Consider the following 13,896-nt stretch of genomic DNA (forward strand, 5'->3'; position numbering starts at 1 on the left):
GCACTTTGAAAATTCTGATAGTGAGGATAAATATAAAATTAATTGAGACAGTCATTGGACTACAACACTACGCAAGTCCAACTTTTAAATGGAGAAAATACTTAAGAATTGTGGAGAAAGAGGGCCTCAAAGTATTCTCTAAATTATTCTGAAATGATGTAATACCTAAGATTTGTCCTAGATGCACTGGTACGTAGGCACTGATGGAAATGAATGCCCCTCCACTGCCTGAATAACTCCTTTCATCCCCAAACTCATTTCCCCTTGAAAAAACATGTCTGTTTCTGCTCAATCATATGCAAGAGGTACCTATAAATTCCCAAATATTCATCCGAGTGCTTTGCTCTGGCTGCAGTTGTGCTCCAAAGGGGGTACCAAGAGAGAAAAAAACAAAGGATTCTGGGCCACATCTGAGACTAAAAGCTACCCACTATATCCAAGTGAGAAAAAAAAAGGTGAGCAGAAACTCTGCTGTAGAAGAATGGTTCAGAGCTGGCCTGCTGGTGAGTGTCCACTGCAGCTGAAATGCTAGTTTCACATCCCTTAAGAAGGGTGGAGGCATACACTATCCTTTAAGATTAAAGGCAGCACCGGAAATGCTATTTATTAGTGTGATGTACTTTTCTTCACTATATAAAAGATACAGAAACCTTCTTTTCCAGCCTACTACATAAAAATGTAATGAAGCAAACATTTCACCATGTCAAAGTCCTGTAATGAACCTGTACACAAGATTCGTTTTAGAGCAAGATTTCGTAACCTAATTCAGTATTTTAAATTTTATTTCAATATCACAGTCTAATAAAGATGAGTAATAGTGTACAAAACCAAAAGTTAGAAGTGCTTCTAAAAAGATTCTGTATTTTGCTGTTTGACAACACTGTCAAATTAAGATCTGAATCAATGTCACAACAGAAAAAAAAAACAAACAAACTTCAGGAAACAATGCTACATTTCCTATTAATTCTTTCAATATGTTAACGTTTATATGCATCCTTGCTTAAGTATACACATGTACAGTTTGACAGTTACAAGCTTATTTTTACTTCTCGGTAATAGGGTACTAGTCGGAAACAATATAGACAAATGTAGAAAATTTTCTAAAGATTATTTAATCCTTTGCACTTTGAATTCACCAAGTGAAACTGCTATTTAATTACAAAATAAAATCTGTGTGTGTCTCGTCCCTGGATAACATCTGAAAAAAAGAGAGTCGTCATAACCCAAGAGAAATCATCTGCCAAGTACCTAGATCTATAGCTATAGTGTGATTTTGGACATGTGCTGTCAAAAACAAAAGCAGATCTGGGGATAGTACATGTGCTCCTCCACACTATAGCAAAATCAAAAGACCAGGACAGCAAACAATATAAAAGGGAACTGAAAACAACTTATGTAATGACATTAATTATTTTACTACTGTTTCTAAAGTAACTGCCAGTATTCGTATCTGTTCCTATCCACATACAAATCCTGACCTCTACGATGGAGATTAACTTTATACTTAAGGATTTTCTTTTGAAAAAGTTCTATTTCTTCTTTTCCCTAATGGCTATGTTGGAAACTTAAATGGCTCTCTCAAGACAGCCTTCAGCCATAAAATAAATAAATAAAATCATGGCACTAAAATTACTTTTGCTGCCATCACATTGTGTGTTGTATCTTCCCCTACCTGGTGTCAGTCTTGTCTATTTATATTGTAAGCTCTTTGGGGCAGGAACAGTCCACTGCTGTGTGTTTGTACAGCACCTAGCACAATGGGACCCCATTCTTGGTTGGCCCTTACACACTACCATAAACTATTAATAAAATAATAATAAAAGTGCCAGCAAAAAAAACAAACAACAAAACACTAGCATCCTCTCGAATTCTTTGCCTTAATTAAACACAAGTTTCATGCAATGGGTTCTGAAATTGACACACTATATTCCCTCCCCCGCCCATAGTCCACCAAGGGCAGCCACTTCAGGCTTCCAGCTCCCAGCCATCCCCTCTATAAGGTGGAGACACATCTCATTTCCCTTTGACCAGGGATTTTAAGGCTGCACAGCTCCCTGCCCTACACTGTGATATACCCAGCAAGCCAGACAGCCTTTAAAAAAAAGACAGTACCAGTGCTCCGCTTTCTCTATGAGGGCTATGATCAGTATATTGCCTGCAGTTTTAAGTTACCACACTGCTTCTCCTAAGCAAATTTATTCTGGAGTTAAAGCATTACAGAGAAAACAATAAAAGAACCTGCACACATGCTAAAAAGCTTACCAGACATCACACCCAGCTCCAACACAGGGATCTGGTTGATTTTAGTCCTTCAAAACCCACAACTGGATTTTCCCCTTGATTACAAGTCCATCTATTTTAGATCCAGAAACAGACCCCACAATGGGCAGATCAGCCATTTCCTTATGCAGCTCAGGCCTTTGATCTTGGCCTTCTCTAACAGGTAATCAGCAGATAATGACCCTCTCCTCAGGAAATAACCTCAAAAGGCTACATTTTTGCATAACCAGAGTTGGGGAATTTGCATTAACCCCTCCTTAGGGATTCCCCAGAAAATCCACTTAACACTTATTGTCCCAAAAGTCCATACTTGCCTGGCACAATTTCAATATAGTCTGTTGAACTCCCAGGTCTCACATCTCCCGTCTAAAGAGATTGCATACAATCCCGGCCCACAATAATACATAAACTTAATGCAATAAGGTCTTTCAAGGATATTGCCATATCTGTCACATTTGGTATTTATCATCAGCTGGGATGCACAAGAAACAAAAGCCTTTGAGCTGTAAATGGCCAAGGTCCAAGATAATGAAGATCTTATTTCTCATTTTACCTTACAGACTGGGAGGGATTCCTGCCTGGAGTTTTGTGCTCAGTAGATGTCTGCTGAGACTGTGAGAACTGATGCTGTCTGGTTCCCACAGCATACTGTTGTCGAGGAGGTAGCACTGACTGGGTTTTTATTGGCTTGCTTTGATTCTTTGGCCCTCTGCAGTCTGCTTCTGTGACATAGATGCAAAAACCATTTCATAAGATTTTTCTCACAATTACTAGAGACAAAGTTTCTACAATTAGAAGAGGGAAGAATCCTACCAGGCTGAACATTTTGCCCACAGGCTGTAGAGAACTTTTTTATCTTCTTCCCTGACACAGTATTCCAGCCCTCCATAGGAGATGCCTGTGGAAGTGGTTTAAGGCTTTTCAGTGAAACAGAATGCCTGCATAACAGAGGGAGAAAAGATAAAAAGGTCTGTAGACTGGACTGGGGTTGTATAATTAACACCAGATGTTTACTATGACAGAAGCCTCTCTTCCGTTTCTGAGAGAATTACATTCAAGTTTCCTTTGCTCTTGTGTTTTACCTGTTGCATGAGGCTTAACCAGGACAGTAAAAAATTACACACACACACACACACACACACACACGTTTAAAAGTATTATGGTTTTGAGTTCTCAAACAGAAATAGGATTCCAAACTGAAACAGTTTTCAACAATTTGTACAGAACACACACAATTTTAACTCATAAAGATACTAATGAAAATAACCCAAACACAAGTTTCATTAGATAGAGAAGGGAGGGAGAATAGTTATCTGTTTTTACATATTAAATAGATACTTTAACATCCTGACACAAAAGACAAGGCAGAAGGGTAGTAAGAACATTCTATTAATGTCTACCTTTCCTCCCTTCACTAACTACAGAAAATATCAAGTCAAGACAGACAATTTATCAGCACTTTCTAAAGCTTTGTGGACAAACACATACATATATCCCTGATGTGGGAACTACAGGGCTTTTCCATCTTAATCTTTCAGAATGTCAAAGAGCAGCAAACTGGGCAGATAAATTCCCCAGGAACATTACAGATTTAGGGATATAGACAGGGATATAAACTAACTTTAAATTAGTGAGTATTGCTTGCTTTTATCTAGGCAGGTAGCATGAACCGAAAGTGGCATTTGAATTATCTGAAATGAAGATATTCAGTTTGGTGGGTGGGGAGTGGATGAGTTAATGGTTTAACTTGAACTGTAACTGACTGTTACTCCATGCACCTATTTAAGGTAGTTCTAATATAAAACTCGAGGAAATTTGCAAAATAAAATACAACCTTGCAAGATGACATCACAATTGCCAAGTGTCTTACTCCTTCCTTCCCAATGCTATGAAAGAGAAAGTGTTCCCTGTCTGGATTCCTCTCCTCAAACCTTAGCATTGGGGAGATTTCCCTCAGCAATTATCCTCAGCCCTTATCATGTGATCAGGAGTTATTTTGTGAGAGAGCCTGAGGAAGAAGTTACAGCACCTGCAATAGAACTTAAGGGAGATGGCTCAGATAACTGAGCCATTATGTTGTCATGCTATCTGGGGATAAAGACATGACTATTAATTCAATCAACACACATCTCTTTCTGTACGAAATCAGGCAGACTAAAGAGTTAATTATCTATTACATGAGTCTACTATTCCCTTTCACAACACTTTTAACATAAAAAGTTAGCCTCAGTTCTAGCATCCAATTATAGAAGCAGTACCAGTAATTCTCTGGTGGGACAATATCATGCTGTCTAGGTTGGGAGTCTGTACAGAAAATGCTCTAATTTGAGTTTATTAAAGAATAATTATACTACGGCTGTCGATGAATCACAGTTAAGTCATGCGATTAACTCAAAAAAATTAATAGTGATTAATTGCACTGTTAAACAACAAAATACCAATTGAAATGTATTAAATATTTTTGGAGGTTTTTCTACATTTTCAAATAATTGATTTCTATTACAACATAGAATACAAAGTGTATAGTGCTCACTTTATATTATTATTTTTTATTACAAATATTTGCACTGTAAAAATGATAAGAAATATTTTTCAATTCACCTCATACAAGTACTGTGGTGCAATCTCTTTATTGTGAAAGTGTAACTTACAAATGTAGGGGTTTTTTTGTTACATAACTGCGCTCAAAAAACAAAACAATGTAAAACTTTAGAGCCTACAAGTCCACTTAGTCCTATTTCAGCCAATCACTCAGACAAACAAGTTTGTTTACTTTTATGGGAGATACTGGCGACTACTTCTTATTTACAATGTCACCTGAAAAGTGAGAACAGGTGTTCGCATGGCACTTTTGTAGCCGCCGTTGTAAGGTATTTACGTGCCAGATTCATACGCCCCTTCATGCTTCGGCCACCATTTCAGAGGACATGCTTCCATGCTGATGATGCTCGTTAAAAAAAAAGCATTAATTACATTTGTGACTGAACTTCTCGAAGGTACTTCTATATGTCTCCTGTTCTGTTTTACCCACATTCTGCCATGTATTTCAAGATATAGCCTCAGATGATGACCCAGCACATGTTGTTCGTTTTTAAGAACACTTTCACTTCAGATTTGACAAAATGCAAAGAAGGCACCAATGTGAGATTTCTAAGGACAGCTACAGCACTTGACCCAAGGTTTAAGAATCTGAAGTGCCTTCCAAAATCTGAAAAGGACAAGGTGTGGAGCATGCTTTCAAAAGTCTTAAAAGAGCAACACTCTGATGCGAAAACTACAGAACCCAAACCACCAAAAAAGAAAATCTACCTTCCGCTGGTGGCATCTGACTCAGATAATGAAAATGAACATGTATTAGCCTGCTCTGCTTTGGATTATCATCAATCAGAACCCATCATCAGCATGGACACGTCTTCTGGAATGGTGGTTGAAGCATGAAGGGACATATGAATCTTTAGCGCCTCTGGCACATAAATATCTTGCGATGCCGGCTACAACAGTGCCATGTGAAAGGCTGTTCTCACTTTCAGATGACATTGTAAACAAGACGTGGACAGCACTTTCTCCTGCAAATTGTAACCAAACTTGTTTGAGTGATTGGCTGAAGTGGGACTGAGTAGACTTGTAGGTTCTAAAGTTTTACATTGTTTTGTTTATGAATGCAGTTATTTTTTGTACATAATTCTACATTTGTAAGTTCAACTTTCATTATAAAAAGATTGCACTACAGTACTTTTATATTTATTTTTTATTACAACCCAATACAATAAGCACTGTACACTTTGTATTCTGGGTTCTAATTGAAATCAATATATTTGAAAATGTAGAAAATGGTATTCTATTATTGTTTAATCGCAATTAATTTTTTTAATCACATGATACTTTTAATTGTTTGACAGCCCTAATATATACACCATAATTTATACAGGTACACAGCTACAAGATATTTTTATGCTGTGTGTAGATAGGGTTGGGGAGTAAGTTCACCCTTTTATAATAGTAACGTAACTGTTGTTCAGACAGTTTCAGCTGCTGTTGAAATGCACCCAGCCCTTTATCCGAAGTAGTGCTATGTCAAAATGATCACGCAGATCGTGTCAAAACACTAAGAAGGGGGAAGCTGCATTAATAAAGTTCTATATGACAAATTTATATATGAAAAGTTTACTTACTTTTCTCCAAGCTCTTCTACAAAAACAATAACTGGCCCATTCTCAGAGCAAACCTCTTGGATATGGGCATTATAAAATTTCCCATTGTGGTCTAAGCGCACCTGTGGAAAAATTATAAGGAAAAAGATGTTGTGAGTATTACATAAAGAACACAAAGGGAAGATTTAACCCTTGAACACCCAGCAATGTCAGCAACTGCTCCCTTGGCAATAACAGAAGTCCTGGGAGACATCAAGAAATGTTGCTTCAGTGATGGTGGTCAAAATAATAAAAGGTAAACTTTAACCCATACTACTTATTTGAATGACCTTATACAAAAAAAAAAAAAAAAAAAAAAAAAGTGTCCCCAACTCTATGAAGTGTTGGAGAAATCACAGCTTTCAAACCAACACAGAACACTTAAAAGCAAAAAGAAAAGGAGGACTTGTGGCACCTTAGAGACTAACCAATTTATTTGAGCATAAGCTTCCGTGAGCTACAGCTCATGCTCAAATAAATTGGTTAGTCTCTAAGGTGCCACAAGTCCTCCTTTTCTTTTTGCGAATACAGACTAACACGGCTGCTACTCTGAAACTTAAAGTGACACATTAGAGAAGAGAATAGCAACATACTGTTTGGAAAGAGTCCTAATGCTCAGCTTGGTTAAAATTCCAGCAGAAAACATTTTTTGACACAGATGGGACTTTATTAATGTAGTCTCACGGGGAACACTAGAGACACTAATACCAGTCCTTTCAAAAGTTTCCCTCCTGAAACAATCATTTTGTCAGTGTTTTTCTTTTTTAAATAAAAACATTTTTTTTTTTTTTTTTTTTTTTTTTTTTTTTTTACACAAAATGAAATATAAGTCATGATAATGATTAACTCTGGTTTCTGCAAACAAAATGTTTACATTCCTAAGGTTAAGAAACAATAAAACATTTATAGGCATTTTAGGTGCTGAGGCTTCTCACACCACACTAATCACGTATGTTTCACTGTTTATCCTTATCCTGTTCTCCCCAGCCCACTTGTTTGTTAGGGTTTGTTGTTTAAATGCAGCTATCATTATGCTGTCATATACAGAGATTGTGAAATCCCAGGAGCATGGAGACTGTGCACGCATGTGCATGTGCAGTGCCTATCACAATGGGGCCCTGAATCCCAAATGGTCCCGTAGGCATTACAATAATACAATAGAATGCTGGATGCATAATGAAAATACAGTTAAGTATTACAATTTTTCCCACTTTGTTTTATGTCAAGATTTATTGTTTTTAAGCATCCAATCACTGTTTTTTCTCATCAAGAAATTCGGAAGAATGGCTGTCACTTTTCCCCTTTCCAATAATGTGATGCCTGGATATTACAACCATTAAGGTAGGCATTATTAGTACAGAATATAAGAAGATAAACAAGCTTTCCATTACTTGCAACAGAATCCACAGGGCATGCTTAGGAACACTGCTTATAGCAAAATCTCCATCTTTTTAACTCCGCTTCAGTGTCTTCTTGTTTCACTGTGGATATCCCCAGCGTTCTTGCCCAAAACAGTACTACTTTACTCCTAGTTAGAAACTGATTTTTTTTTTAATAAACCATTTTATTCTACAATAAATGGCCTAAAACACATCATAAAATTAAGACTGGGTGCAAAAGTTTGTGAGACAGGCACAAATGTTAGTTTTTGGATGAGGACTCAGGCCCTGATACTGCAAACACTTATGCTTGTGATTCAGTTTAAGCACATCAACTGTCCTACTGAATGTAACTTGGGAAGTTAAGCACATGAGTGTCCGCAGGACTGAGGCCTTTTGCACAACAAATTTTATCACGCTTTATACTTCCCAAGCACATCCTACTGCATCTTTATTGGCAGAGTTTCCAACTCAGGGTATTCACATAATAAATGAGCATACTCATTTAAACGTAAGCAAAAAATTTTAAATAGAAAATATTAACAATGCAGTTAAACCAAAAGCCAAGGAAAAAATTGGTCTCCAGGCCACAAGGCATAGAAGTTACTATTTCAACCAATTACTTACTTTACATTTATCTCCAATTGAATATTGCATGCCAGCAGCAATGGAAAAATCCCGTTTTTGCTGATCTGTAAACAACATCAGTATATAGCAGTCAGATTACAGTAATTTTCTTCCTGTTATAAAAATATAGTTTAGGCACTGCAACAAAGAACAATCTAATTAAATTTTTGTCCCATTAGTATCTTGGGACTGAAATAACTATTTAGGCCCTGAATTTGCAAGCTGACACATGTGGGCAGATCCCTGCACCTGCTCATAGCATTTTTGGGACTCCACAGGGCCCACCCTTATAGATCAGCTTGACAGAGAGGGGCTCTCAATGGGGCCTTAAATACTAACTTACCCTCTTTTGACTGTAGCCAAACTTCATATTCAACATTTCTGTAAAATGACGGATTGAGTGATTTAAGAACTTTTCTAGGCAAAAATGAGATAGGATTTCCATTGTTCCTAAGGTGCTGTACAAAACAGAACAAAATAGCAAGTGATCAAATACATAGAGATTTATAGCAGCTCATTTAGTATCATATCACTCACATAAGCTTCAAACTGGAATGTAAAGCAGTTAGGTGCTCATAAAAGCATTAACAGCTATGGAAGTTTAATTCAAGGGAATTTCCTTTTAACATACAGCAACAAAACTAGACACTAAGCAACAGTAAGGATAGCCCCTAACCCCTGAGATTTCAAATGCAAATTTGAATATAATTTTAACAACTATATAATTCTCCTAATGTACCATATTTAAAAATGAAGAAACTCAAGTTACTCGAGAAACAGTAACCTTTGTAAAATACAGCCAAGTACAACTAAGAGGGAAAGAAGTGTTAATGTAAAAATACCTTGTTGCCAGAAAAAGACTTTAATCCATTCATATCATTAACTGCAGCAGTTTTACTTCTGTAAAAAAGAAGATGCTTTAAATGACACCGTTAAAATTAGGATTCACAAACTGGTCAGAAATACCTTCCATATTGTACACAAGAATTACCCATAACCTTCATAATGAAGTTAAAAAATTTCACACTATATGCAATGGTGAATATATTGCTCTTAGAGGCATAATTATGAAGTTCCCCAAAATAAAAGCTACTCTCATTACATTCACAAATAAAATTCAGTATAGACTGTACAGTTCTAAATCAGATTAGCAACTCACCCAGTAAAAGTTTGAAACAGGAAATGTAAGTCCTTTAGTTAAGACTTTAGCAAACAGGCCTGAGAGAAAACAACCCAACTCATCTGAAGAAACAAATGAGGCGATTTAAGCAACTCATATTTACTTTCTCATTTTCCCCCCATCTTCTACACCTGTTGCTATTAGAAAATTTGCTTCCCATGAACAGAGGGAAAAAAGCATCATTTGTTTCTAAGAACTGCATTTGAACAGTTTACTGCTTTCTTCATTACATAATAGCAGCTATGGCAAAAATTTTAATTTCTATGAAAATTAGATTCACTCTTCCTCAAAAAAAAAAATAAAATAAAATAAAACTCCCTCCAGATAAATAATTAAGAACACACACACTAAACTCAACTTTTCCCTAAAAACAAGAAAAAATAATTTTAAAATACTGCTTAATGAAAGCAGCAAATTGTATGTAATTCGTGTTGAGACAGGAGTAAGGTTACAAGCACTAGCTTTCTCTCATTGGAAATCTGGATAAAGTAAAAAAGAAAGAAGAGTTTGGTGGTCTCAGTCTAGTCTCAAATGACTATATGCCCTCAGTTACAAAAATACATTATTTAGCATCATATGCTCATAAGGATTCAAATACTGATACATTGCAAAAGCCATGCTGCCAAGGGCTCCCCCAGTTGCCCTGGGACCCCTCCCAGTGGGCATTCCACAGAGAAGGAAGCATCACAAGTTGAAGCAGATTCTTGTCTAAATTCTGCTCTCAGTTACACGAGTGTAAATCTGGAATAATTCCTCTGTAGTCTATGGAGTTACTCACTATTTACACACATTTAAACAAGATCAGAATTTGACCTTCTTTCTGAAGTGGTTTCCTCCAATGGTTTTCAGCAGGAGGAGAATCCTACACAGACAACCCTCATACCTCATTACATTCCCTCCCTCCCATATGGAGCTGGAACACTGCCAAATTCCCCACAGAGCTGCTTCTGTGGTTTGACAGGAAGAGGGGGCATGCAGCAGTGATAGAACTTCCTCTACTACAGGTGAGCCAAACCTGGAATGCAGGCAAAACCACCCCTCTGATTGCAGAAGGCACCACAAAATCCTATATAAGATCTAGTGAACAGTACAAATTTCATACTTTCATGAGCATTACAATTCACACTTGACCTTTTTCCTCCCTCTTGAAAGTAAAAGAATGACACATAGCATTTTGCTTCCTGCCAGGAGCTCTACTGAATATCTAATCACTGTGAATTGTTCAACCATAACTGAATAATTAATTTTAAAATATCCCTTACTTGCAGTTGTCGTCTTCTGAATCTGAATCAGACACTTCACTGCTACCATTATTTTCTTCTGTCACACCAAGTTCCACTAGGATTTTATTCACATCAGTACAAAACACTTTTTCATACAACAATTCATAAAGAAGAGCTGGGGGAGAAATCAGTTAGGATTTAATGACTGTAAATGAGATTTTACTCAACATTTGAGAGGTTATTTTAAATAGTGTCAAGAAAACTTTTTGAAATGTTAGGTGAAGAAGAAATGGAATAACAGTTTACAGATTATAAGCACCAGATTTTTACAAGTGCAGAGCCCCTGAAGTTCCCATTGATTTCAACTGTGGATGCTCAGCACTACTAAAAACTAAGCCCTCAGCTCTTTGGGGTCGTGCAATTGGATGGGCATGCACACTGTGCCCTACTGAAGAATGAAGGCCTATGTCTGTAGAGTACCTGGCACAGTGGGCCCTAATACCTGACAGAGGCCTTTGGGCTGCTCATTAACACACCTGACTTCAGTGGAAATTCAGACATGCAAGGACTCGAAGATTAACATTGACAAATTTTCTCTTATTGTTTAGAGTACAGATATAAAACTGGCATTGTGGCCAAGTGATAATGCAATTCACTATGAATTAGGAGGTTGAAGTCTCAATGATAGAGTATCCAGGCCCAATAAAGAGGAACTAACCTAGGCTATCCTTTTCTATTTCTTTTGCATTTAGCCTTACAAATGATAAATACTGATCTCTCTCTTTCCTTTACTATACGCAATCAATTTCATCATGTCTCAAAAGATAACAAGATCATAATCCAAATCTCTGGTCAGGATCATGCAGCCTTTGTTGACTGTAGTTCTACACGAGTTGAAAACCACATCACTACAATGGTAGGTTTAGGTACAACTATACTTTAAGCAAAGGAAAAGAGCTCTACATGAAGATTTATTAATAGCTCTAAACAAATGGCAATCACTTTTTGGAGCCTTTGGTGAAACCATATAGTTTACTGCAAAGCTTACCTACCAAAATAGTACTTACATTGGCACAAAGCAGCTCTTTCTGTATACTCTATAGGATAAACAATATCATAGTGATTTCCATTTGAAAAACACAATAGTATCTAGAGAAGAGGAAAGAAAGGATATTTAAACAAGTGATTTTTCATGTTCATTTTATAAAGTGATCACAGAACTGCATTAAAAAAAGATGCTATGTGCCCACATACTGTGCTGAAAAATTTTCAGGACTTCATAATTACTAGAGAGAAAAAAATATACTATAATTTTCTGTGGATATTCATTGGATCTAGTCAAATAGAAAAATTCTAGTAATACAGAAAAATGTATGTAAGAGGTTTGATTTGTAGCAGATAATTTGATATTATAAACATGTACAATACTAAGGAATTTAAGACCCCTTTTTAAATAAGCCAACTACATATTAATACCTAACCAAATAGCTATCAAACATATTACAATTTGAGTTATTTCTGTAGACATAAGTTATGATTTCATTCTATTGTTCCATTAAATGTCCAAAACTAGGGGCCACACTGTTTTGAGAATTTTACTGTTGTTTCATATTTCATTAGAGAAGACTGTTGTTACAGTTTGAGAATGTCACAAGTCCTAGGCTATTAAAAATATACATTACTTGTGTATTGAGTAATGAGACTTGTGATTACCTATTTACTTTAAGAACATGTTATTTGATAATTGCATCTTACATTAGTCATAAAAATATTTTTGGATGGTTTTGTTTTACCTTGTCAGGAAAGCCATTTTCAGTTACACGTGAAGGAGAAGCATTTGGTTCCTGATATATTATAAAATCCTTCCTAGAAAAAACAAGAATTCAAGTGAAAATATATTCAGAGTGAGAATCCAAGCGAAAATTCAAGGACTATCTAAGGATAAGACTGCTTAAAAAAAAACCAAAAAAACCCCAATCAAGAATAGTGAGTAACATTAGTATAAGCAGGGGGGGGGGGGGGGTTGGTTATTTGCCACAGAAAATTTTGATTTTCTCAGCAGAAATTCAAATACCAAAATATTTTGGAACTCCTGGTGCAGTACCTCACGGGAGCTATAGTTTGGTTGCCTCGTCTTATTTTCCTCTATAGGCTAAGCTCTCTGATTGGACTACATCTCTTATGGTGCACTATGGTCCTTCACCCGCCTGGAGAGGGAAAGCAGTGCATCATGGGAATCCTAGGCCACAGTATGTCTTGGGGAAACCCAGTCCATAGAGGACAATGGGGTCATGAGGCAACTGAACTCTGACTTCCATGCAGTACCACAGTAGTATTTCTAAGTCAAAATATGTCAGTTTTCTGATTAAAAACAAACCCACACACACCATGGAAACTAGGCACTAAAGAAAAAAAAAAAAAACCCACAACCCTCAATTTTCTGCCCAAAAACAGATTCAGAGAATTTCGACCAGCCCAAAGTACAAGTGAACCTTGCAGATGAATACAATACTATTCCTCTAAACAATAACATGATATATAAATCCATTATACTCAGTTAACGTAGAATCTCACTGTATGAAACCAGTAAAAGTTAAACTTGGAAACATCAGACCATAAAATTGAGAGTTATAAATACCAAAGCATTAACAATCTGGACAAATGCAGAAGGTAGTTTAGTTTAAGTCAGGATGTTTCTCCCCCAAGTAACTATTCAAAATTCTCATAGAACTTCTCACTCCACTAGTTTAGAATGGTTAATGTACTATAATCAAGAAGTAAAAAACAGTGTATACAGGCCTCCTAATTTTGTTTCATTTCTTGTCAAATGGCTAATGTAATATGGTAACCAACTGAAACTCATTTGTTGCTTTGCATATAAATATTAATAATATATTAACAGGCATGGAGACTGGTTTCTTATTCCTATAACAGAGTTGAAGAACATTGGTGAGGCAACATGAGGAAGTTTGTACTATCCCTGCCACACTGAACTGTTGTGCAGTTAGAGGATTTCC

The 13,896-nt window shown here is 36.5% G+C and overlaps 1 protein-coding gene across 2 annotated transcripts in view; it reads right to left on the reverse strand.

Moving 5' to 3' along the window:
- Positions 1-13,896, reverse strand: part of OTUD4 (OTU deubiquitinase 4) — a 46,578-nt gene that overhangs the window by 16,388 nt on the left and 16,294 nt on the right. For both annotated transcript variants that reach the window (XM_084626696.1, XM_084626695.1), the window contains 9 exons: positions 12,673-12,745; positions 11,947-12,028; positions 10,919-11,054; positions 9,319-9,376; positions 8,820-8,934; positions 8,477-8,541; positions 6,453-6,553; positions 3,094-3,218; positions 2,834-3,002 (listed from right to left, as the gene is read on the reverse strand). In XM_084626696.1, the coding sequence (XP_084482822.1) occupies positions 2,834-3,002; positions 3,094-3,218; positions 6,453-6,553; positions 8,477-8,541; positions 8,820-8,934; positions 9,319-9,376; positions 10,919-11,054; positions 11,947-12,028; positions 12,673-12,745 (924 nt within the window). The remainder of the gene's footprint in view (positions 1-2,833; positions 3,003-3,093; positions 3,219-6,452; positions 6,554-8,476; positions 8,542-8,819; positions 8,935-9,318; positions 9,377-10,918; positions 11,055-11,946; positions 12,029-12,672; positions 12,746-13,896) is intronic.

This window comes from Lepidochelys olivacea, assembly GCF_965140295.1.
Source record: "Lepidochelys olivacea isolate rLepOli2 genome assembly, chromosome: 4".
NCBI lineage: Eukaryota > Metazoa > Chordata > Testudines > Cheloniidae > Lepidochelys > Lepidochelys olivacea.